At 45.7% G+C, this 25116-nt stretch overlaps 1 protein-coding gene and 1 pseudogene across 1 annotated transcript in view; both read left to right on the forward strand.

Annotated features, from left to right (window-relative positions):
• The first annotated feature begins 3730 nt into the window (after positions 1-3730).
• GALNT12 (polypeptide N-acetylgalactosaminyltransferase 12) overlaps positions 3731-25116 on the forward strand; it is a 32495-nt gene continuing 11109 nt past the window's right edge. Inside the window, exons 1-4 of the mRNA XM_019729214.2 lie at positions 3731-4181; positions 16883-17052; positions 20209-20398; positions 22392-22577. Of these exons, the coding sequence (XP_019584773.1) occupies positions 3817-4181; positions 16883-17052; positions 20209-20398; positions 22392-22577 (911 nt within the window). The 5' untranslated portion in view covers positions 3731-3816. The remainder of the gene's footprint in view (positions 4182-16882; positions 17053-20208; positions 20399-22391; positions 22578-25116) is intronic.
• Positions 4651-8521, forward strand: LOC109446134 (large ribosomal subunit protein uL6; annotated as a pseudogene).

The raw sequence follows: 25116 nt of genomic DNA on the forward strand, positions 1-25116 counted from the left end.
TTGAAAAGGGCACCTCTCTTCTATGTCCCATGATGTCCTGACCACAGCTGAGATGACTTGAATGGCTAGGGAGGAGCCATTTCTAAGATGGCTTCTTTACTCACCCATCTGATGCCTGCGCTGGCTTGGATGGCTGAAGGTTAGGCTCAGCTGATACTCTTGACTGGGTGTCTACCTGTGGCCTCTCAAGCATCATGGTACCAGGATAGTCAGATTTCTTCCCTGGCTGCTCACGTCTCCGAGAACAGTGACCCCATGAACAAGGTGGATGCTTCATGGCCTTTAATATCTAGCCTGAGAAGTCCCAGAGCTTCACTTCTATCATAGTCTATTGGTTGAAGCAGTTATAAGTTGGCCTTGATTCAAGGGGAGGGAGTATCAAAGAATTTGCAGCCTTGTTTTCAAACCACCACACTATAAGAGCCAGATTTGGGGGAAATTCTCTTGCAATTAATCCTCTGGACCAGTGAGAATTAGATTTGGCTGCATAAGATAGAAAGCCCATAGAAACAATGGCTTAAATGAGGTAGAAGTTTATTTTTCTCTCACGTAAAGTCTGGAAGGAGGCTGTTAGGATTGGTTCAGTGTCCACAATGTGAGGGAACTGGGCTCCTTCTGCCATGGTGTTTCACCATTCTCAGTGCATAACTTTTACCTCATGACCCAAGGTGGTTGCTTGAGCTTCAGTCTTCATATCTAGCCAGCAGGAAGAAGGGAGGGTAAGGAAGTTTCCTTTCAGGACATTACTCAGAAGCCCCATCTGACACCACCACTTATTGCCCATTGGCAGCACCCTTAGTCATATGGCTGTGTCCAGATGCAAGGGAGGCTGGGAAATCTAGTCTTTATTTGCGGCCCAGAGAAACAAACCAATGGAAAATCAAGCATTCTGTTAAGGAAGAAAAGAATGGGTATTGGCAGATATCCAGCAGTTTCTGACACACCTTTTCATTCCATTCTATTTCCTGTTCTGTCACTAACCAGCCGTCAGCCTGGACAACACTCTTCCTTTGTTCTTGTAACCAGTTCCTCAGGTAATTAAGGAGGAGGGTGCTATAATCTAATAAGGTATCAAGCAGATAAACATGTCAATGCTCTGGTTTCAGGGAAGAAAACCGAAGCCCTACCCAGTCTGCCTTCTTTTTACTTTCCAGGGTGGTCTCCTGGAGTTTCTGGGGACTTTAAAAACTCCCAGATTAGATTACTACTGACGCCGTTCCAGCAAAGAGACATGAAGAATTCACGTTTGTTGTATTTTGGGAGTAACCTCTCTCTGCCCTTAACCAGGTTGTGCCCTCCATCAGATACCTCCTCGGTGAATTCAAGCCGATGCCTATGCACGTGAGGGTGAGACACAAAGCCTGCCATTAACTGACCACTTATTGTGTGTCTGACAGTGGACCAAGCTCTGAGAACATAAAGTGACCACAGCTCATACTTTTAAGTCCCTACATTCTTTTTGTTACAAGGCCAGGGTTGAGTTAAACACAGACCAATGTACCGAGCACTGTAACAAAGTATGATGGTGTTACAGGTTGAATTGTACCCCCGCCCCCAAGATATAGTCAAGTCCTAATTCTTGGTACCTATGAATGTGACCTTATTTGGAAATAGGTCTTTACAGATGTAATCAAGTTAAGATGAGGTGGGCCAAATGCCAATATGACTGGTTTCCTTAAAAGAAGAGTAGAAGGGATACAGATACAGACACACACTAGAAGAATGCCATATGACGGTGGAGGTAGAGGTTGGAGTGAGGCATCTACAGGCCAAGGAGTGCCCAGGATTGCCAGCAACACCAGAAACTCAGAGAAAGGTACGGAACAGACTCTTCCCTGGAGACTTCAGAGAGAACACGGCTTTGCTGACAGGACTGATTAGTTTTGGACTTCTAGCCTCCTGAACTGTGAGGGAATAAATTTCTGTTGTTTTCAGCTACCCAGTTTGTGGTAGTTTGTTATGACAACCCTAGGAAACTAATAGAGATGGTCAGTTTGATGTGTCAACTTGCTAGGCTTTAATCCCCAGTTATTCAATCAAATATTAACCTAGATGTGAAGCTATTTTGTAAATATGATTAAATTTACGACCAGTTGACTTTAAGTGAAGATTATGTAGGTGGGCCTGATTTAATCAGTCGAAAGGCCTTTAACGCTGAATTGAGCTTGCCCTAGAATATAATAAATTCTGCCTGTGGACTGCAGCTTCAGCTCATGCCAGAGAGTTTCAGCCCGCCCTTCTTGATGGCCCGCCCTACAGATTTTGGACTCACTTAACCAACCCCCACAATAGCATAAGCCAGTTCCTTGTAATAAATCACTTAATATAGCTCCTACTAGTGCTGTTTCTCTGGAGGAACCCTGACTAATACACAGAAGGATGATGTAATCTTCTAATACATTTGCCTAAAAGTCTGTGGAGTTGCTGGTCTTCACAGAAGGTATCTTTTGGCAGGGCCTTGAAGGACGGGTAGGGATTCGCCAGGTAGGGAACAGCAAGTGCAAAGGGAACAGCAAGCAGAGGGAACAGCAAGTGCAAAGACCTGGAGTGGTGAAGCCCTACCTCTCTTTCCCCCCAGTGGCTTGAGATAGGCTTTGCAGAATTTGGAGTGACATTTTGAGGTCCTCCCTCTCCAGTCAAGCTGAGGACTTCAGTGCTTGTCCCGGAAGCAGGGGTTCCTCTTTTCTTTCCTTCTTCATTCTGTCTTTTAATGTAGTTTTCATGTCTTGCCTGTTTAATTGAGACATAACTTTCACAAGTCAAGTGCATATGTTTTCAAGAACTTGAATTTTTACATACGTATGTATCCATGTGATCCCTGCCAAAATCAAACTATAGAATCAGGGCTGGGATTAGGGTGAGTGAGGTGAGTTGTGCAAACACAGGGTCAGAGTCTGCCTTTACTGTTTAAAATTTTGATTTTTGTTTTCATGGAGTTTTGCATTTATTTTGATTTTTAAAAATGTTATTTATTTTAACTACTGAGGGTTTTTTTTTTTAGCTCACTTTCAAATTTTGCACCTTGGAGAGAGCCTCATGTCTCATTTTAGTCTAGACCAGTTAAATATTTCCGGCACCCCAGTGGCTCCCTCATTCACTCAATCCCCCAAAAGAAAACCTGGAGCCAAAGCTGGGGATATCTAACAATGGATGGCCTGGGGTGTGTGCGATCATATTATGGTTGTCAGGGCGTGTGTTTTCCTGAGGGGATAGTTCGTTGTTTTGATCAGCTTGTAGGCACCTGAAAACTGAGGGTCAGTAACACAAATATCGACTAGTAGGAACCAGAGGAGGGTTTGTTATTCAAGAGATCCTAACAGTATGTCTTAGTCCGGGTCTGCAGGTCTCCTTGGACAGCCTGGTGTCCATTAGCCTTGCTGTGCCTCAGTCTTGTCATCTGTAAAAGGGAGTTAATAATCCTATACCCCTCTTAGTAGACTGAGCAAGGGTCATAGGAGATAGTAGCAGTAGCAGTAAAATTTGAAGCACCCTCCAGCCGACATTTACTGAGCGCTGACGATATGCCAGGTGTTGAGCTAAAGGTTTTACGCCGTTATCTTTTTAATAATGCATCCAGCCCAACCAGGAAGGCGCAAGTCTCCGCAGGAAGGCGCAAGTCCCACGTGGGGACAAGGTAAAGAACAGCCACCCTCGGCGACGCGGGGGCCGCGGTCCAAAGCGCCGGCTGGGTGGGAAGGGGGCGGTGCGCAGGTGGGGCGGGCCGGAGGCGGGGCGGTGCTGCGGTTCCGGGATCCGGGTCCCGGGCTGCGCCGCAGCCTCCGGGCGCGCCTAGCGCTGGCAGCGGCTGGCGGGCGCATGTTGGGGTACGCGGTGCGGCGGCGCTGCCCACGGGGGCTGCGCCGCGGCCGGGAGTCGCTGCTGGTGCTGCTGGCGCTGCTGGCGATGGTCGGGCTGGGCTCGGTACTGCGGGCGCAGCGCGGGGCCAGGGCGGCTGAACCCGAAACCCCGCGCACCAGGCGCTCCGGCCGGCGCGACCCGGTCCTGCCGCGGCCTCCAGTGCCCGAGGACGCTCTGGGAGCGCGGGGAGAGGCGGTGCGACTGCAGCTGGAGGGCGAGGAGCTGCGGCTGCAGGAGGAGAGCTTGCGGCTGCACCAGATCAACATTTACCTTAGCGACCGCATCTCGCTGCACCGCCGCCTGCCGGAGCGCTGGAACCCGCTGTGAGTGCGCAGGTGGCGGGAGGAGACCTGCCCGCCGAGTCCCCGGGCCCTAGGTTTTGTATCTGTGAAGTGGCGGGTGGAAGTGGGGTTTCCAAATACCTGGGGATCACGCGACTCATTTAGTCTTTCTCCGGAGATGGCAGTGGAGGGGTTCATATGGGGGGAGGGACGCAAGAAAGTTTTAAAAACTGAAAATAGAAAATGTCAGCAATTGACAAATTTGTTCCCAGGTGGTCTCTTGGCTCCCTACCCCTTTAGAAGGTCTGTCGTTGGGTCCTGAAAAGTACGGGTTGAGGCTAAGCAGACGGGTTTAAAATGAGACTCCCCCTTTGGGTTCCCTTCTGGGCCCCATCACACCCTCAGTCCAGCTCTGCCCATATCCCCCTGCCTTGGTGAAGCTAAGGACTCCTGGGGTTCCACACAGGCTCCAATCACTTATCTTTGCGCCTGGGCCCATGAATGAACCGGAATGGAGGGTGTCCTGAGCAGGTGAGTGAAAGGTGGCTGAAAGGCCACGTCACAGGCAGCAAAGTCTCCTTCCCTCTCACCTGAGCAGAGGAGGATGGCAGGAAGGAGTGCCGGGTGGGAAGGGCACCTTCTGGCAGTGCTCCAGCCCATCTCACTCCTGTGGGTGGTGCAGGCCCAGAGCCTGTGTGATCAAAGGCCGAATTCCTACTGGAGCTGCTCGCTGGGAGTATTGTGCCCACTGCCTAGGTGAGAAGGGAACAAGCTGGCAGGCCTCCTTCCCTCCTTTCCTCCGTTAGTAGGGATCTTCCAGGTCGCCTCTTGAGCCCCTCCTTAAAGACTGAGGAAAAGAGGGCTCAGAAGGGGCCACAGGAGCCAGCAGGGCAGCCTTGCTGTGTGCACCAGGCACCTGCCACTCCTCCCTGAGCCTTGACAGGTGACAGCTAGAAAATAGTGGAACTTGGGGGGACTGTGACTCTCCTGGCCCCCTTGGCACTGTGCTGACTTCAGGATTTGAAGGACTTGCTCTGTGGGTCCTTGGCCAGAGAGAGCATGAATGCCTAGGAGACCCTACCTCTGCAAAGTTTGGATGGACTTGCACCTCTCTGTTTTGGGGGATCCGCTCTTCCCTAGCCTCATGCTTTTGCCTGATGCATTTTCACTGTTAATCTTTTTGAGAAGTTTGTTTGTTGGGGTGGGTAGCAGTTTCCCCACTTCAGCCAAATGGCGCTGAATGCAGGTTTATGTCCTTGAAACTCCCAAGGGTGCCCACTGAGTCAAGGTCTAGGGGAAGCTTTCAGGTCAGACCCAGGGGTCAAACCCAGCCCATGTGATATAAAATCCTGGCTCTTGCTCATCAGCTCTGTGATTTTAGGCAAGCTATCTAGACTTTCTGAGCCTGTTTCCCTATCTGCAAAACAGGGAATGAGTAGAAATAACACAACCTAGGAATTAATAAAACACCTAACACCTGGGAACACACTGTGTACTCAGTTCTAAACAGTTTTTCCTCCCTTCCCTTTTGCCAACAATATACTCAGAACGTCACTTTTAAGAGTCATCCAGGGATTGGTTGTCAAGTTTTTCTTTTCTGGGTTCCAGCTTCCTTTTTTGTCCCAAGTTGTGAAATCGCTTTGAAACACTGTGGATGACCTGTGGGGCTTATGGTATCCCGTCTCCATGGTGACACAGCTGCCCTGTGTCCTATCAAGATTTGCTTATATATCCTGCTGTGGCATTGACCCTGGGAAGTTAATCCCAACGCAGCTTGATAAGGACTATGAATGCTTCCTGCCTTTAATTCCCGCAGCAAGGCCTGTTGGGTTACTCTTGCTGCTGGAGAGAAAAGTGAGCTTGATCTGTGTTGCTCTCAGTCGGGCCAGGCCTTGAGGCGTAACTTTGGTGTGGCCAGTAGTATCAGGGCCTTTTATGGAGCCTCACTTTTATGATTTTAATAGTTCACAGAGGGCTGAGGATGTAATCAGGGTTTTGGGATTTAGCCTGAGAAACCAGAATGGCAGATTATGAGTTCACAGTTGGGGTGGGAGGGTGTGGGAGGGTTGGTCCGGGGACTCTAATTAAGAAGCGAGGGGTGGTTAAGATCCTTGAATGTCACACACAGGAGGGGAAGGCCCTGAGGCAGCATCCAGGAACCTGAGAGGACAAGCCGAGGTAACAGGCAGATCTGGGCAGAGCTGAAAGAGAATCCAGAACTTGTATCCCCTCTTCTCTTTTGGGGGGAAGGCAATTATGTATCTGTTTTAATTATAAAAACAATACACGTTCACTCTAGAAATTTTAGCAATTACAGAGAAGCAAAAAATAAAACAATAAAAATCACCTATAAACCTACCACCTGGGGGAGAACCACTATTAACATTTTGCTATGTAGCCTAAAATTTTTCCAGGTATAGAAATAGATTTTGAAAGATATTGTCATGCAAGGTCTCAGCTCCCGCTCCCCGCACAAGAACGCAGGATATGGTGAGGCCAAAAAGGAACACCAAGGGAGCCATGGATAAGGGAGTCATTCCACTATGTTCTCGCTGGTGGCTGGGTTGGAGACACAGGAAGTAGGATCCACACGATGTGCAACCTGCCGTCTGCTTTTCTCCCAACCAACCCCACTTGCTAGTTGCAATCCGTGTGTGGGGGCAGAGCCCCAGAAAGTAGTTTCCAGGCTCTCGGCCTCACATAGACAGGTGCTGGCTCAGGTAGTAAATGGCCATCAACTGTGATGGGATGGCCATCAGCTGTGGCTAGTTGGCCGTCAGCTGTAACCAGTGAGCCATTGGCCACTAATATAACTGCTGTGGCTACGCTAGCAGAAAGAGAGAAGAAGAGGGAAAAGAATGGGGGCTAGCAAGAAGATGGCGGCTAGGCTGGCAAGCGTGGATGGCGGTTTGCGGACAGTGTGGATCCAGCCTCCAGTGAGAGTATAGTGGTATGACTCCCCTACCTATGGCTCCGTGGGTGTTCCTTGTTGGCCTCACCATATCCTGCGTTCTTGTATGGGGAGCGGGAGCAGAGACCCCACCGGACGCCCTGCACAACACCGTGCTTCTCTGCCAACCAAACAACTCCCTTGCCAGCGTAGCCATGGCAGTTGTATTAGTGGCTAATGGCTAACTGGTTACAGCTGATGGCCATCTACCACCCGAGCCAGCACCTTTCCACGTGAGGCCGAGAGCCTGGAAACTGCTCTCTGGGACTCTGTCCCCACAGATATATACATATGGGTGTTTTACATACTGAAACATGAGTATGTACATAAGTCCACACATGTTTTTAACCGAAGTCTTTACATTACAGCAGTTCCTCGAATAATGTCCTTTTTTTAAAATGTCATTTTGTTTTAATGTTGATGAGATGCTGTAGGAACTTAACTCTTGTTTTTACCAATGAGCCTGTGGTAACATTGGTTTTGTTATACATACTTTTGCTTAAAGTCACAGAACCTATAGATGTGAAATGAGGACTTGCTGTACAGTGGCTAAATCTATTACCATAGGCAGGGAGTTGGGAGCTCTTAAGGGACCATTTGGCTTGGATTTTCCTGGCATCTGCAGGCCTTGGTACCATATCTACTCCAGAGGTCACTTTTAGATAGCGCCAGACTGATAGAGACACTTTGGAGTGTTGGCTCTAATTCCTCCAGACATGGTGTTAGACCCCAGTATGTTTGTGAAAAAAAGTGTGTTTTGCTGGGGCTGGCAGGAGGGAGTTGGTTAGTATTTCGCAGCAATCAGACGATAGACATTCCAGAAAATGTGGATGTCACTCTGAAGGGACGCACAGTTGTTGGGAAGGGCCCCAGAGGCACCCTGCGGAGGGACTGCAATTACATCCATGGAGAACTCAGTCTCTTTGGAAGGAAAAAGAAGAGGCTCCGGGTTAACAAACGGTGGGGAAATAGAAAGGAACTGGCTACTGTTCGCACTCTCTGTGGTCGTGTACAGAACAGCATCAAAGGTGTTACTACATGGGGCTTCCGTTACAAGATGAGGTCTGTGTGTGCTCACTTCCCCATCAACGTCGTTATTCAGGAGAATGACCCTCTTGTTGAAATCTGAAATTTCTTGGGTGAAAAACACGTCCACAGGGTTCGGATGAGGTCAGGTATTGCTTGTTCAGTATCTCAAGCCCAGAAAGATGAGTTAATTCTTGAAGGAAATGATGTTAAACTTGTATCAAATTCAGCTGCTTTGATTCAACAAGCCACAACAGTTAAGAAAAAGGATATCAGAAAATTTTTGGATGGCATCTATGTTTCTGAAAAAGGAACAGTTCAGCAAGCTGATGAAAGATCTAAGTTGTCCAGCTACAGAAACACCAAGATGTCGAGTGATTCCTCAGACTTCCTTGTGATATTTTAAAGATGCAATAAAAGTCATGTATTGATTTGGAGGGGGGAACAGTATGTTTTGCTGGGGCTGGCAGGAGGGAGTTGGTTAGCATTTCTCTTTTTGTAGAAGAGTGTGTAGCCTGCTTGTCTGTTCTGATAACGAGATTATCTTTGGAAAAACATCACACGTGATGTGGATGTTAGATATTTCTTTTGCTTACCCAACAAGACCTCAAACTGCAGGATATTTTATTCTTATTAAACCCACCTTTTGGCTGCAGAGTGACACCCTTTCTTTGAATCAATACTTTAAGCCTAGAACATGTTTAGTTTGGGTTCGTATTTTCATAATACCTTTTTCCATCCTTGTCATGCGGGAGACCCTGCTCGCTGCGCCATTTGTCATGCGGGGAGGCCTGCGGGGTCTCTGCTCCCGCTCCCCACACAAGAACGCAGGATATGGTGAGGCCAAAAAGGAACACCCACGGAGCCATAGGTGGGGGAGTCACACCACTATATTCTCTCTGGCGGCACTATACTCTCACTGGAGGCTGGATCCACACTTGCCAGCCCAGCCACCATCTTCTTGCTAGCCCCCATTCTCTTCTCCTCTGCTAGCATAGCCACACCAGTTATATTAGTGGCCAATGGCTCACTGGTTACAGCTGATGGCCAACTAGCCACAGCTGATGGCCATGCAATCACAGTTGCTGGCCATTTACTACCTGAGCCAGCACCTGTCTATGTGAGGCTGAGAGCCTGGAAACTACTTTCTGGGGCTCTGCCCCCACAATCCTTTTACTTTCACTCTGTCTCCTTATGTTTTATCTGTGTCTCTCAATAGCATGTTGTTAGATTTTGTGTTATTTAAAAAAAAAAAAAAATTCCATACTGACAGTCTTTGACTTTAACTACATAGTTATGTCCATTTGTATTTATTGTGCGTATTAATTCTTTAGGATTTGATTATACCGTCTTATTTTATGCTTTCTATTTGTTATGCTTTTTCTATGTGTTTTACCCTTCTTTTTTTATGCTACTTTTTGAGTTAATGGAGGTTTTACCCCCTTTTCATTCCATTTTTCTCTCTCTACTAATTTGACAGTTATATTATCTACAGATGGTCCACAACTTACAATGGAGTTATATCCCAATTATTGTAAGTTGAAAACATTGTATTTCGAAATATGCTTATAGCTTAGCCTAGCCTACCTTAAACATGCTCAGAACATTTACATTAGGCTACACTTGGGCAAAATCATCTCACTGCTTCCGTCCAGCATCATGAGAGAATATTGTATTGCATATCACTAGCCCAGGAAAAAAATCAGAATTCAAAATTTGAAGTACGGTTTCTACTGAATGCTTATTACTTTCTCACCATGATAGAACTGAAAAATCATAAGTTGAACTGGTAAGTTGGGACTTAAGTTGGGGACTATCTATGTTTCTAATCTTTTGTGGTAAGTTTGAGAGCACATATTTAAATCAACAAGGTCTAAAGTTAATCAGTAATTATGGGTCTTAGAATGCTTTAACATTAATCACCTTCTTCCCAATTTGTATGCCATTTTACTCCAGTCTTTTAATTCTGTATTGCTTTTTTTACCAACACATTTGAAAAATGCAATATTTGTTTGTTTGCATTTAACCACAAATGTCCCATTTTTTTCTGCCCATCATTTTTTTCTAAATGGTGGTCTTTGGATCTTAAAGACTTTTCTAAGGTTCTTTTTCTGCTTCCTGAGATTTACCATGCACTAACTACTGTGGTGAAGGTTATTGTTGTAAATTTTCAGTGTAATTTATCAGAAAATGTTTTTATTTTGCTCTTGTTCTTGGAAGATAGTTTTGTTGGGTATATGATTCTAGGTTAATAGTTTGGCATTTGAACATGATATTCCATTGTCCACTGGCTTGCACCATTGCTGTGAGATGTCTATGCTATAGAGTTAAATTTGCTTCTCCTTCTGTTTCTTTGCCATTCATTTGAGGTCCTCTGTTATTTATTTAAGCGTATTCAGCATACTTATTTTAGGCTCTGTGTCTGATAACTCTAATATCTAGATTCATATTTTCTGGACTCTGAGGATATCTTTTCCTTTTCTGTAAGCTAAGACATACATTTAAAAGATTTTTTTTTTTTTTTTTGGAGAGGTAGAAGAGCAAAGATTTTTATTAAAGTGAAAGTACAGCTCTCTTACTAGAGGGGGTACCCAAAACTGGGATACCCCTAAGAGATTTTTTAAAAGTATTTTATCAATAATTTTTTGATTGTCCTATACCAGGATGGTTTCCCCAGACATTTTAATTTTCCATGTTGCCAGAAGTGGAAGTCCTATATTCACTTAAAAAATAGTTATTTTCTCTATTAGTCAGGGTTCTTTTGGTTGAAAGTGACTGAAAACCCAAGGCAAACTGATTTAAATATAAAAGAAAGCATATTGACGTCTATCACAGAAAAGTCTGCGGTGAGAACTGTGTCCAGATCGTTCTGGGCTGTGGATTCAGAGAATAAACTGATGTCATCAGGAAAATGTTGATTTTTCAGGCCTGGGGCATGTGACCTTCCCAGTGGGGGGAGTGTACATGTGTAAGTATACACTTGTGTATATACACATGTGTATGTATGTGTATGTGTGTGTATATATATGTGTGTGTTTTTAGCCCTGCCAAAACCGCACAAATTGAGAGTCCGGGAGGCGTGGTTCCTGAAAGAATTAAAAGTGTGTAAGGAGAAGAAAGGGGAAAGGAATCTGGGGAAGGTAAAACATACCCATGGATGTTAGGACCTCCCTGGCCTGTTCTACAAAGGATGTGAATTTTCACTTTTTAAAGACATTTTTGTGATCACCTGAATGCAAAGGTAAAAGAAGACCAGAGGCATTTATCACACCCATTCATTCGTATCCAGCTGCTACATAGACGCTCATATGCAGATACTACCTAGACGTGTGCTGTGCTGATGGAGATTAGGGTAGTCCCCCCTCAGTAAGATTGTTGTGAAGGTCAAATGGAACAATGCATGTAAAATGCTTAGCACACTGCCTATCGTGTAGTAAGCACTCAATACACATTACTGTTATTACCAGATACAGTACAAGGCATGCCGAAAATCCAGAGCAAAACACCATTCAGCCCCTGCCTTCACAAAGCACATGGATTATACCAGAAAGTTAGGGAAATTCTCTGATTTAGCAGAGACTTTGGCTCTGAGCTTCCCTTTATCCCCTAGGCAGAAGTGGAACCCCGAGTAATGCATAGCGGTCCTTGTCTGATTGAAGGATGCACAGTCAGGAAAAGGGTAAAGTATTTTTCCTGAAAGCAAGCTTAGAGACATTCCAGAAGCATACATTGAATGTCATGAAGGAGAATGCCTTTAAGGGATGTTTTAAAGAAAGAAACGCTATCAGGCCAAGAAAAAGAGGCCAGAATATTAAATTATTGTTTGATGAAGGCATTTGTTATGGGGAGCTAAAGAAATATGACCCAGCTTTTAAAAAGAATCTTTCTTTGTGATTATAAAAATAATGCAGGTTTATTGTAGAACAATTTTAGAATGCAGAAGAATATGAATAATTAAGAATCAGTGTTTATCTCCCTACTCAGAGATCCCCATTGTTAACATTTTGGCATATTTCTTTCTATTGTTTATTGTTTATGAGCGTGCACACACACGTTGTGTATAGACTTGGTATAATGCTGTATAGATTTTCATCCTCTTTTTTTGATTTAACATTATACTGTGGTCATTCTCTTTTATGGTTACATATCCTCTGAAAATGTGTTTTTGGGTGGCCATGGGGCTTTTCTTCATGTGGTCCTGCTGCACTTTATTGAAATATTTGTTTTTGACGTTGAAATTGTGTACAGCTTTTTGCTATTATAAGTAATGTTACCAGGAGAGGTTTTTATGGCAAGCCTCCTTCAGGGTATTTCTGACTATTTCCTTAGGTGAGAAGTTCTTAGATGTATTGATATGAGAGCAAAGAGAAGAGGAACATTGTAAAGCTCTGAGTATATGTTACCAAAGGGGTACCCGGTGTTCTTGTGGTTTAAGGGGGCACAAATAGAGAGCCCACCTAGACATTTGGGAACAGTGGTCTCGGGCTTTGGGTTGTCCCAGAGTAGTGAAAACACATAAACAAAAATACTGAGGAGGGGCTGACATACGGTCCCAACTCGATTTGGTCGAGGAAAGCTTTTTCTGCCCTCCTACTTGTTCTCATCATAAGAAGAAATAAATTTTAATCCAAAACAGTGGGGATGTGATTTCACACTAAAGGACAGTTCTTTAAGTCGAATAAACTTCATTTTTGAAAACCTAACTTCATCATCCTTATTTTCACTCATTTCTCTTTGGATCTGTATGTTTGAAACTGAATTTTACCTTTAACTTTCTTTTAAAGATTAAAAAAATATATATTTTTAGGTTTTACAAAAACGCATTTTTTTTCATGTAGTATAAGCAATTAATTCTTTCTGATGCTTGTAGTGGGCTATGTACTTTTCTCTGCACCCCATCTAGTTTTCAGGGCCTTATGAAATCCAGACACTTATTAATAATTTTACGCATGTGTATGTTTTTCATTTGCTATAACATATTTGGAGGAGGGCAGCTGCTTTGGTGAAAGAAGAAAAGAATGAGATAGGAGAAGGCCTTTGTCAGGGTCTCTAAGATTTGGTACATATCTATGGATCAGAATCAGCTTGGTATTTGGGTACACCCCTTGCAACATTAAATTTTTTTTCTTCTTTTTGCATTAGACTTTTAATTTTGAAAAATTCAAACCTAGAAGAAATTTGCAAGAATAGCAAACACACTCCTATATATCCTTTACCTAGGTCTACTCATGACATATGTTCTTCCTATATGAATACTGTAGTAATACACACATTCAAGAGTATGTTACAAATAATAGTTTTTTATTCTTTGTTACGCCCGTATGTATTTTCGAAGAATAAGGATATTATGTCATGATACCGTGATGCAATTATCAAACCTCAGGAAATTTATACAATATTGGATATTTCCAACTATCCCAACTTTTTTCTTCCTGATCTGGTATCTAATCAAGAATCAAGTATGACATTTAGTTGTCATGTCTCTTTAGTCTCCTGTCTGAAACAGTTCCCCAGCCTTTCATTGTCTCCCGAGACACTGACGTTTTTAAGAGTACAGGCTTGTTGGTTTATAAAATGTCTCTTAGTTTGGGCCTGAGTTTCCTGGTGATTTATTTCAGTGTATGTATTACCACAAAACTTTGTGACTTAAAACAACGATAAACATTTGTTATTTCACATCATTTCTGTGGGTCAGGAATTTGGGTATGGCTTAGCTGGTGGGTCTGGCTTGGGGGTCTGTCATGAGATCACAGTCAAAATGCCACTGAGGGGCTTTCATCATCTCAAGGCTTGCTTGGGGCTGGAGGGTCTGCTTTGAAGAAGGCACATCCCATGCTGGAAAGTTTGTGCTGGCTGTTGGTCAGACGCCTCAGTTCTGCCTCTCATTAGGCCACTTGACTATCCTCACTGCAGGGCGGCTGGGCTTGTCCAGACGGATGGTCCATGGGAGGGAAAAAAGAGAAAACCTCAGTGTCTCATGACCTGGTCTTAGAAATCACATACTGTCTCTTCTGCTGCATTCTGTTCGTGTGTGGTGGTTTTAAAACATACCCAACTTTTTGATATCCTTCCCTTCAAAAGACAGAGCCTATTTCTCTTCCCCTGGTGTGTAGGCTGGACTCCTCTCTGTGGAGGACAGTCCTAAGTCCCTGCCTCCGTGAATTGGAAGCTCATGGCATCCAAGGCTCAGGTCCCACTGACAGGCAGGTGGGGCTGCCCTGTTGCTTCAGGACACCAGTGCTGGCATGCTTCCAGCCTTGTCTGATTTTTCCTCAGGTGCTCAGAGCTGGGCCTCTGCATGCAGCAAGGAGAGAATGTAAAGGCAGCTGTGAAGAGCAAGCCCCTCTATCAGAGACTCTTAGATCAGGGGGGTCCAAACTGCGGCCCGCGGGCCAACTGCGGCCCACAATCCATTTTTAATTGGCCCGTAACAAATTCCAAAAATATATTTAGTTTACTTAAATAAACCAGGTGAGGCAATATGTACTTCACCTTGAGTGAGTGGCCCGGCTGTTTGTGTATTTGACCACATATGGCCCTTGGTAAAAAACGTTGAATAAAGTTTGGACACCCCTGTCTTAGATAAACCAGTTCATGTGGAAAAGCCACCCCAGTGACAGCAGAGCCTGGGCTGCTGCAGAAGCTGTCCCGGCATTTAGGAAAAGGGACATGGAGCTCCTTGGAAGACCCTGAGAGGGAGGAGAGAAAAAATTGCCCATGTCAGGTAGGAGGGAGGGCTAGGCGGGGAGATGTGATTGTAAGGATTTATTTAGATTCTAATGGCCCACCTGAGCCTCCTGGTGGGTAAAAGGAGCAAGATAACAAGACCCGTGGCAAGCTCCCTGGCACAAGTTTCTCCGCCACGCACACACGTACACGCTCACAGGCCCTCTGAACTGCCCAAGTTACTCCACCTCTCTGAGCCTTATCTTCAAAATGGAAACAATAAATACTAACATAGGAAGTGGTTGTGAGAGTTAAATAAAGTGCCCCATTTCATTGATTCTAAGGCACTTTTTGACAAAAATATTTAAACATTTCTAAAGTTAGGATGTATCTTAAAATCAGTGTTTTCTATGGTTATTTGTCTGTCTTACTGGTTCAGGAAAGAATGGTATATCTTCCAACCGTTAGGCTCTTAACTTTCATTGTAGACCAGGGATATGATGGCACTAAGGAATTGCTTAGTTTTTAAGGTGTTACAATGATATTGCATTTATTATAAAACAAGAATCCTTATCTCTGAGAGATATGTATTGAAATATTTATGGACACTGTGATATGCTGAATTTTCCTTAAAAATAATCTGCGATGGGGAAGTGGGTGAGGACATAGTTGAATCAAGATCAACCAGGTGTTGAGAATTGTTGAAGTCAGGTGAAAGGTACACAGGAGTTTCTTACAGTATTCTCTCCATTTTTAACATGTTTGAAATTTTTTATAATAAGATAAAAGGAAAAAAACTACAAAACAATAAGTTGTATACACAAGAGGCCCTTCCTTGGCTTTTTGTGGGATTCGGTCCCTCATTATTCGGGTCTCATCCTAAATGTCACCTCCTCTGAGAAGCCCTACCTGATGACCTGCTCTGTGGTTGCTCCCCATCTCTCTCCCCACTCCCCTTTATAGTTGCTGTTTCGTCACCCTCATTTTGTTTGTAGTATAATCCCTTTCTAAACTTATTGATGTTTTCTTACTTGATTATTATCCCCCTGAATGTAAGCGCTGTGGGAGCAGAGGTTTTGCCTACCTGGCCTGTCGTAGGCCATCAGAAAATATTTGGTGACTGACTGGTAATGGCCCAGGGGTATGGTGCCTGGCGTATGGCAGGTAGTTAGGAGATGTTAGTTTCACCCTTTGTCCTGCTTGGTTCTCCATCTCTTGGGTCTGCCACTCATGTTGTCTGGAAGGCCTCCCCTTTCCGCCTGTAGCGTAGCTGGTCTTCAGCATTTATCCTCTTCTTGAATTTCCAAACCCAGCATTCAAACCCTGGTCCTTCTGGTATTCCTTTTATTGGGTGTCATTTTAGAATCTTTCTTAGAATCTGTTGGGATTTACAGTGGAACATGGGAGCGGGGCACTAGAAGACCCCATCATATTATTTCCCATTCCCATAGACACTGCTGGGATGAAGTGTAGGGAAGATGCTGGGAGAAGGTAGGGAGAGACTCAAGTGGGGCGTGAGTAACCAGACCACGTGACTGACAAGTGCTGAAATGGAGGCCTGGACGAAGTGCTGGAGGAGAATCGAGGAGTCAGGGAGCCACTGCCCCAGGCGGGGTCCCAGAGCCTTCCCTGAGGAGGATAGAGTTGAGTTGTTCTTGAAAGAGGACAGACAGCTTGCCACGTAAAGGAGAAAGGAAGGGCATGCCAGGCAGAGGGCACAATCTGAGCAAAGGCCTGGCAGTGGGATTGGAAAAGAGTGGACAGATGGGAGAGCTGTTGGGCAGGGAGAAGTAACAATCTCCCTCCCTTCTGGTTCTGCTTAGTTTGTATGTTGCTCAAATCTGAAAATTGCTTTAAAGCTTAAAACCCGTATTCCCCAGTTCAAGCTTATTGGATGTCATTTTAGAGCCTTTCTTGGGATGTGCTGGGGTTCCTGGTGGAACATGGGGGGCTCTGGAAGATCCCAGCAGATTATTTCCCATTCCCCTCAAGACTGTGACCTATGTCCCCTTCATTGCTCCATCCCCAGCACCGGTGTGGGCTGGGTACCTACAATCAGCAGTGAGTTCTTGATGCCTGAAGTTGTGTGTTATATTTGCAGGTGCAAAGAGAAGAAATACGAGTATGATCATTTGCCCACAACTTCCGTTGTCATAGCATTTTATAATGAAGCCTGGTCAACTCTTCTTCGAACAGTTTACAGTGTCCTCGAGACGTCCCCAGACATTCTTCTAGAAGAAGTTATCCTTGTAGATGATTACAGCGATAGAGGTAAACCCCTGACAAGGGCTCTTGGAGGATTTCCATGGCAGTGCCTGGGAGGTGAGAGTGTGACATGGGACACGTGGAATAGGCCTGGTAAGGACCAGCTTCCTGTGTCCCCCTGTGTTCAGCCCTTCCCTAGGAGGAAGGGGCACAGCTACGATGACAGGGCACTACCACACAGTGCTACTGGAAACAGAGGAGAGGGACTCACTCTGCCTGGGTGCTCAGGAGGGGGTGGTCGATCTTAGTCCTGAAGGTTGAGTAGTGTGGGCAGCAAAGGAGGAGCGAGGGCGTTTCAAGGTGGAGGGCACAGATGTGGAAAGGCTTGGCGGTGCAATGCTGCGTGGGTTGTGTAGGATCTGCCAGTAGTTCAGGAAGGATGGAGGGCCCACCAGTGCTTTGGGGAAGGGTGCAGGAGGCCAAGGAGCTTGGACTTTGTCCTAAGGACAGGGAGAGCCAAGGCAGGGTTTTAAGCAAGAGAGCAGTTTGGGGGATCCCTCTAGGCTGGAGTGTGGAGAATGGCATATGAAGGAGCTTGGTGGGGGCACCAGGGGGCTGTAGAGGTGATCAAAGTGAGAGATTGAGGCTTGGAGTCAGGTGGTAGCAGAGGAGAGGGGAGGGAGGTGGCCTGGAGGTTGGCTGAAGGGTACAGTGGACCCTCGGGCTTCTGGCTTGGGTCTCTGGATGAATGGTGGTGCCGTCCCCAGAGCTACAGGGCAGGAGGAACAGATCTGGGAGAGGAAGGGGAAGGTGATTGGTTTGGGACATGTTGAGTTTGAGATGAGATCAAAAAGAGCCCAAACAGGAGAAGAACGGAAGCTCAGGAGATGTGTTCCATTGAAAAGGTAGTCAGCTCCCTGCAGGCCTTGGGGACCAGCAGTTCACATGCAGTCCCGGGCTGGCTCTTTATTATTCAGTGGACAATTGTTGAGTTTCTACTGTGCTTAGGGCACTGTTCTAGGCCCTGGGGATTCTGGGGGGGGAACAGGACAAGTCCCTGCTCATTTGTCTTCTCCGAGCCTCAGTATCTCATCTGTGAATGGGTTTATCACACCTGTGTCAGAGAGTTGTGTGGAATAAGTGAGAGCATGTCTAGAACAGAGCTTCATGTCAGCCAGCACGTAGTAGGCACTTGTCTCCATTTCCTTGTGTCATTTCCTCCAGGGTTTTAAATCGGTGTGTGTCGGCAGCGGTTCTGGTTCACAATGCACAGGCTTCATTCCCAGCTCAACCCTTCATAGCTGTACAGCCTTGAGCAAGGAGCATAACCAGTTTCAACCTCAGCGTCAGCCCTTGTTTTATAACATGTTAATATTATTTATGAACATAGATAAATGACATAATAATAGTTCCTACCTTGTAGGGTGGTCGTAAGGATTAAATAAAATAAAGCAAGGTCAGTGCCTGGCATATTGTTAGCGCTGGTTAAATAACGTCTCTTTTTATGAAATATCAAAAAAAACTACAAGGTGCTGAAAATATTTCAGAAATGCCTTCGTTCAGAAGCAAATATCAGATTTAAAATTTGATCTTCAGGGGATTAAATAGGATTTCTGAGATTCCGTGGCTGGCAGGAACACCATACGAGCCCCTTCCAGCACCCGTCAGTTCCCTCATAAACGCACGGTGGGGCCAGGGTTTCTCCTCCCCATCTTGGTAACCTGGAAAGCAGGTGAGATGTCCCGCTCGACCTATCATGGAGGTAAGAGCCCTGCCTGCCTCCTCCTGCCCCTTCTGCAGTGTCAGTCTGAGCTCCGTGGAGGGGTGTCAGCCCTCCCAGGGTGTGGGGAGACAGCTCAGGCAGACAGAAGATGAACACTCACCAAACCCATAATGAGTGCAGGGAGGCTCCACGTGCGCTTTCCCGTGCGTTCCCTGGGCACTGCAGTAGTTACCTTTGCTTGGGAGGTCACCTCCCTTGTTATCGCCATCAGCTTATTTGCAGTTATATTTAGAATTAAAAACAGCCAACCGATGAGTGTTTTCTTTTTCTGTTTTTTTTTTTTTTTTTTTTTGAGTGGCAAGAATATTTAGGGAAACATTTTCACAAACTATATGAAGCAACCTGGAACATTTTGTAAAAGTTTCCTCTTCACTGATGATTGAGGACTTTGAAGCAAAACTCACATTGATGTGGGGAGATTCTCTCATTTTTATTTTGCCTGGGGGGGTGTCTACTGGTCTCCACCTTAGGGCCTCTAGTCCTGGAACCTGTGTGTGGAGGGGGCGTCCTGGGGCCAGTCCTAGCTGTGGGCACACCCTTTCAACTTATAAGGACTTACTTTCTCTTCTGCAACATGGGATGGGCACATCCTCTTGACAAATTGGATTTGTTTAAGAAGGATGAGAAATTGTACTAGAAAACGCTGGAAGGTAGTGTTAAATCTGTGGATTCAAGCCAAAGTCCCTGCATTTAAATCATGGGTCCTCAGCTCACTTGCTCTGTGACCTTGACCTTGTCAAGTTACTTAGCCTCTCTGGCCTCAGTGTTCTCATCTATAAAATGAGGATAATAGTAGTACCTACCTTCTAGGACTGTTATAAGACGCAATTGAGTTATATATAAGTCACTTAGACAGCAATGAGCACAGTAGGCCCTCTCATTTGAGCTGCCATTATCGTTACTACTGTTACTCTTTTAATGGAGATGTGCTCCTCAGAAAAATTATGTTACCATCACTGTATTATAAAAAAAAATCCGTTAACATAATTCCTTATAAATGAAAAGTTTATAGCGTATTACATGATTAATTCACATAAATTAACAAAATTTATATTAAAACAATTTTTCAGAAAAATTGTAGGTGAGTGGTTCTTGTGCTTTTTGTTTTTAAATGTTCACAAATTAAGGAATAATGTATTTGGGGGGTATACTAGCTTTATTGAGATATATCCACATACCACACCACCCATTTCAAGCATACAATGCAAGGTGTGTGTGTTTTGATGGGCAGCCTTTGGTGGTCGTGGAATTGCGCCACCCCCGCCTCCCCCAGCCTTCTGGTTGTTCCAGCCTTGGTTCTGGGTGAGGTGAGAACGTCCCACGTGGCAGGGCAAAGGAGGCTCGTGTCTATTTAGCTTTCTTTCTGGGGTCAGGAGGCTCTGGAAGGACCTGGCGTGGGCTGTGCAGTGGTGACCCCATTGTCCCGCTTGCCTCCCTAGAGCACCTGAAGGAACGACTGGCCAATGAGTTGTCGGGGCTGCCCAAGGTGCGCCTGATCCGTGCCAACAAGAGGGAGGGCCTGGTGCGTGCCCGGCTGCTGGGGGCTTCCGCGGCGAAGGGTGATGTGCTGACCTTCCTGGACTGCCACTGTGAGTGCCACGAGGGCTGGCTGGAGCCACTGCTGCAGAGGTGCGTGAGCCGTCCACATGAGGAGGGTCCCAACACTGCACAGAAGCACAAACAAACTGATCACCGCCGTGTGAAAGGTCATGGGACGCCTGGGTTCACGTGCTCCTTGGGCGAATCCCTTGTCACTGGGTGTGATAACAGCCCCTACCTCTCATTGGATTATGGAGGCTATTAAATGATTTCATACACATACAGGTCTTAGAATGTGCCAGTATGTAGAAGGTCCTATATGAGTGTTTGCTTTTATTACTACTTGTTATACACGTTTATTGTAGAATACTTAGGAAGAAAAATGTCAGTTGAATAGAATGATGCTTCTACAGAGTACAAGTACATCTTGGTGTATTTCCTTCAAGCAGGGCTGACTTATCTGTTCTGCCCACTACCTACAATGCCTAGGGCCCATGAAACTTCAAAGGACCCGCAAACATGTTTTTATGTTAATTTCCTTTAAAATCAGAAGGAAGGAATGAATACCATAATAATGAATCTAACCTGGATTGTGTTTGTCTTTATGCCAATAGAGCCATAAAATATAGTTTTATATACACAGGGGATGCCAGAAAAATGTATACACATTTTAAGAAAGGAACACTGTATTAAAATTGTAATACTCAATATATACCGGTAACAAAAGAGAATACAAGTCACATCTGACTTCTGCAATTACAAGAGGTGCTCAAAGTGGTTATCTTCACCATCCAGACACTTCTGATTATGGCGAACTACTGCTTGCGATACGACCAAAGTGTCCACTTGTATACATTTTCTTGGGACCCCCCAGTGTGTGTGTGTGTGTGTGTGTGTGTATAAACACACACACACACATATATATATATACACACACACACATAAAATTAGGTCATGAAAAGTCCTAGTGTGGCCCTGTCTTCAAGGCCACTTTCTCTGATTGGTTGCCAGTTGTCGGTCAGCCTGACTCACAGCAGCTCATGGCAGCTCCTGAGGAGCACAGTGCTCCAACCACCTGAGCCACCGGGCCGGCCCCACTGCTTTATTCTAAAAATACTTACAGCTCAAGTTTGGCTGATCTGTTTCTTCACACCATTGTTTTGTGTGACTCTTATGATTTTTAGGTGTCAAATTCCAGATAAAAGCCCCCAAAACATAACCCAGAGAAATGTAGTGTTTACACATGGTCCAGTCTCAGTTCATCTTTCCTGGTGTGCTGTCAAATGCAAAAAAAACAAACAAACAAAAAAAACCGTACAATTTGGAAGCATGCTGAAGGATGGTTGAGCTCGTAATAATGATTGTGGAGAGAATACCTGAGGCTACACACAGGCTGATACCTGCAACAGAAAATTATAGCATTTCCCACTATATGTAATATTTGACAGTAATAAAGATTAAAGGAAAAGAATAGCAATAGTTCCAGGTTCTCTGCCAGACATCTTACAAACATTCCCAGCGAGTCCTCACATTAACCCTATGAGTAGGTATGGTTCCAGTGTTAACCATGCGGCAACAGGCCCTGAGAGGTTAGGTGACTCAGCTAATGTCACACAGCAAATAAGGGGCAGGATTAGAATTTATATTCCAACTCCAAAGCCACCCTTTGGTTTGGGTGCATCCCTGTGCAGGGAAATTAATTATTTCTTTTCTCTTTATGATTCATTGTGATTAAATGAAGGAACCTTTTGCAGTCTTGAGAAATTGAAAATGTACTTCTGTTTTAACAGTTACCTTTGATTTTTACATGTCTTGACTTTCATAGGGGGAGTCACATTTAGCTGGAATATCCGTAGATAGCATCAGAATATTAAAGCTGTGGGATGTTTTATATTACGGCAGGGATCCTTGCTCCCCACCGTCCCCCAAGCACTACCCACAATAGTCACGTGCCAGACGTGGCTGCAGACAAGCAGGCCTTTCTCCTTCCTTGTGGAAGCGTGAGGAGAGCTCATTCTCCTGTGTCCTCACTGCCCTCCTGCGCCGTCCACATGGAGAGATGGGGTGTTCTGGGTGTTTGCAGGATCCATGAAGAGGAGTCTGCAGTGGTGTGCCCTGTGATCGATGTGATCGACTGGAACACCTTTGAGTACCTGGGGAACGCTGGGGAGCCCCAGATCGGCGGTTTCGACTGGAGGCTGGTGTTCACGTGGCACATGGTGCCCCAGAGGGAGCGGATGCGGATGCGGTCCCCTGTCGATGTCATCAGGTCAGGGGTCGACTTCTTTGAGCGAGCCTCACTGCATCTGGCCCACATGTCAGTGAAGGCCCTTGGGAGGGATAGTTAGCTATTAACACCCCCCACTTCCTCCAGAGCATTTGTTTATTTTTATTAAAAATCTTTGCTATTGGTATATACACATGCACATACATATTTTGGATTTCATATATATATATATTTTAAGAATTATGGTAAAATGCATAACCCAAAACTTATCATTTTAACCCTTTCTAAGTGTACAACTCAGTGCTGTCAAGCACATTCACAATATTGGGCAACCATTCCCTCTGCATATTTCCAGAACATTTTCATCATCCTGTGCAGAAACTCCATCCCCATTAAGCAATGACTCACCTCCCTCCCCTCCTCCAAATCCTGGTAACTTCTCTTCTGCTCTCTGTCTGTGAATTCCCCTGTTCTAGGCACCTCGTATAAGTGGAATCACACAATATTTGTGCTTTGGTGTCTGGCTTCTTTCACTTAACATGTTTGCCAGTTTCCTCTAGAACTTCATTCCTTTTTGTGACTGAACAGTATTCCATTGTATATACAGCCACGTTTTGTTTGCCCATTCACCTGTTGAGGGATGCTTGGGTTGTTCCCACCGTTTGGTTATTGTAAATAATGCTGCTGTGAACATTGGCGTGTCAGTATCTGTTTGAGTCCCTGTTTTCAGTTCTTTGGGGCACATACCTGGGTGTGGAATTGCTGGGTCCTAGGGTAAATGCACATGTAACATTTTGAGGACACACTGTTAGGCACCTTTTGAACTGGCAGGAGGGGATGGGGGGTTTGGGAGGTGAGTGGGCCTGGGAGTGGCAGAGTCACCTTTGTCCAGTGGGTGAGCCAGGGTCTGAGTAGAGCAGGCTCAAGGGGGGTTTAATTGCTCTCATTCTTGAGGTGTTGAAATAATAGTTTGGCTTCTTTCCCGCCTTCCAAGTCCAGGACCAGTTGGGAGACAGATGTAGGAGTCAGGCAGATGGAGATCAGACTTCAGCTTTGTCGCTGGTGTATTGAGCCAGAGATGGTATCTCAGCTCTGCAACCCATGTTTGGTAGTTGGGCTTCTGAATCCTTCCACCTGAGCCCCGACCTTGAGGTGACCCACTGCTGGCTGGAGTAGGACGAGTGTGGAGACAGTATCGAGAGATGGGGCTGGAGAGAGAAATGGGGCCACGTCATGTTCAGCCTTGAAGGCCAAGGAAAAGGGTTGGACGTCACCCCGAGAGGCTAGAAGCCACTGAAGGGATTTTAGCTGGAAGTGATCTTTGCCTGTTGAATTCTTTAAAGATCACGCTGATGCCAGGTGGTGGGGGACCTGGAGAGGACAGGGCTGCAGGCAGGGACATTATTAGGAGGCCTTGCAGTCTTCCAGGGCAGGAGAAGATGGAGGGAATGATAGACTCCAGAGATGTTGCATGGAAGAATTGGGAGAAATTGGATGGGAACGGGGAAGGGAGGAATCAAAGATGACTCCCAGGTTTCTGTAGGAGCTCGTAGGGAGCACCCTGCCCAGCCTCTCGCTGAGCAGGTTTGGAAACTGAGGGCCAGAGTGAGAAGGATCTTGTCCAGGGTCACACCGCCCTCGTACACTTGTGTAAGGACATTGTAGGCAGCTATCCTCCCCCTCCCGTAATATCCCTGGGCCTCAGTTTCCTCACCTGTGAAATAGGTACGAGCATATCCACTCTGCCTATTTCCTAGCCTTTTCGCATGAACACACGTGAAAGTGCTTTATAATCTAGAACCTTCCCTTCCACAAGGAATCTGGCTGTCTTTTTCTCAGGCTGAGAGATTGGAGTGCAAGGAAAGCCAGCGCTTTGTCAAGGCCCAGATGTGCTGCTGGAGGATCTAAAAATGTTTAACTTGGACTCTTCCTGTTACATATTTCCCCATTTCCATATTTATTCTTTCCTGTGTTGACCTTACAGCCTTCTGCTGTGGTAGGATGGAAGCCTCGGGCTGTTTATGAAACCAGTGCTGGTTTGTAGAGGAAGCTGGTAGGGAGAAAACAGGGCTGGCTGAGGAAGCAGGCCAAAGCTGGTGTCTGGGTCCTGGAGGGGAGACCACTCAATCTGGAGAGGAACAGCCTTGGGGGGGTGGGGGGGGGCTTTAAAATGTCGCTTGCCTATTATGATCTTCTATTCACTGGCCTCTAGAGGGCATCTGTGAGTGCCTGCACGGTGACTGTGGGACCAAGGCCACCACAGCCTGGCGCCTGCCATTCTCCTGGGGACCATGGTCTCTCTCTTCGTCTCTCCTGGTTGTCTATGCTTCTAAAAGCACAGGGTTTCTCTCACCCTTAGGCCTTTGCTCATGCTGGTGCCTTCTGGGAGAGTCATTCCATTCCTTTTCTTGGCTACCTCCCCTTTGTTCTTCAGACCCTGCCTCTTCCAGGAAACTGAGCTCGCCTTGTCCCCCATGCCCTCTTCTGTGTTCCCACATGGCTCGGGGTGACCTTAGTTAACACATTTATCATACACAGAGTTCTGTCCTTGCCTGTTGAGATGTCTGTGCCCTGCCCCAGG

Source organism: Rhinolophus sinicus, linkage group LG04 (genome assembly GCF_036562045.2).
Source record: "Rhinolophus sinicus isolate RSC01 linkage group LG04, ASM3656204v1, whole genome shotgun sequence".
Lineage (NCBI taxonomy): Eukaryota > Metazoa > Chordata > Mammalia > Chiroptera > Rhinolophidae > Rhinolophus > Rhinolophus sinicus.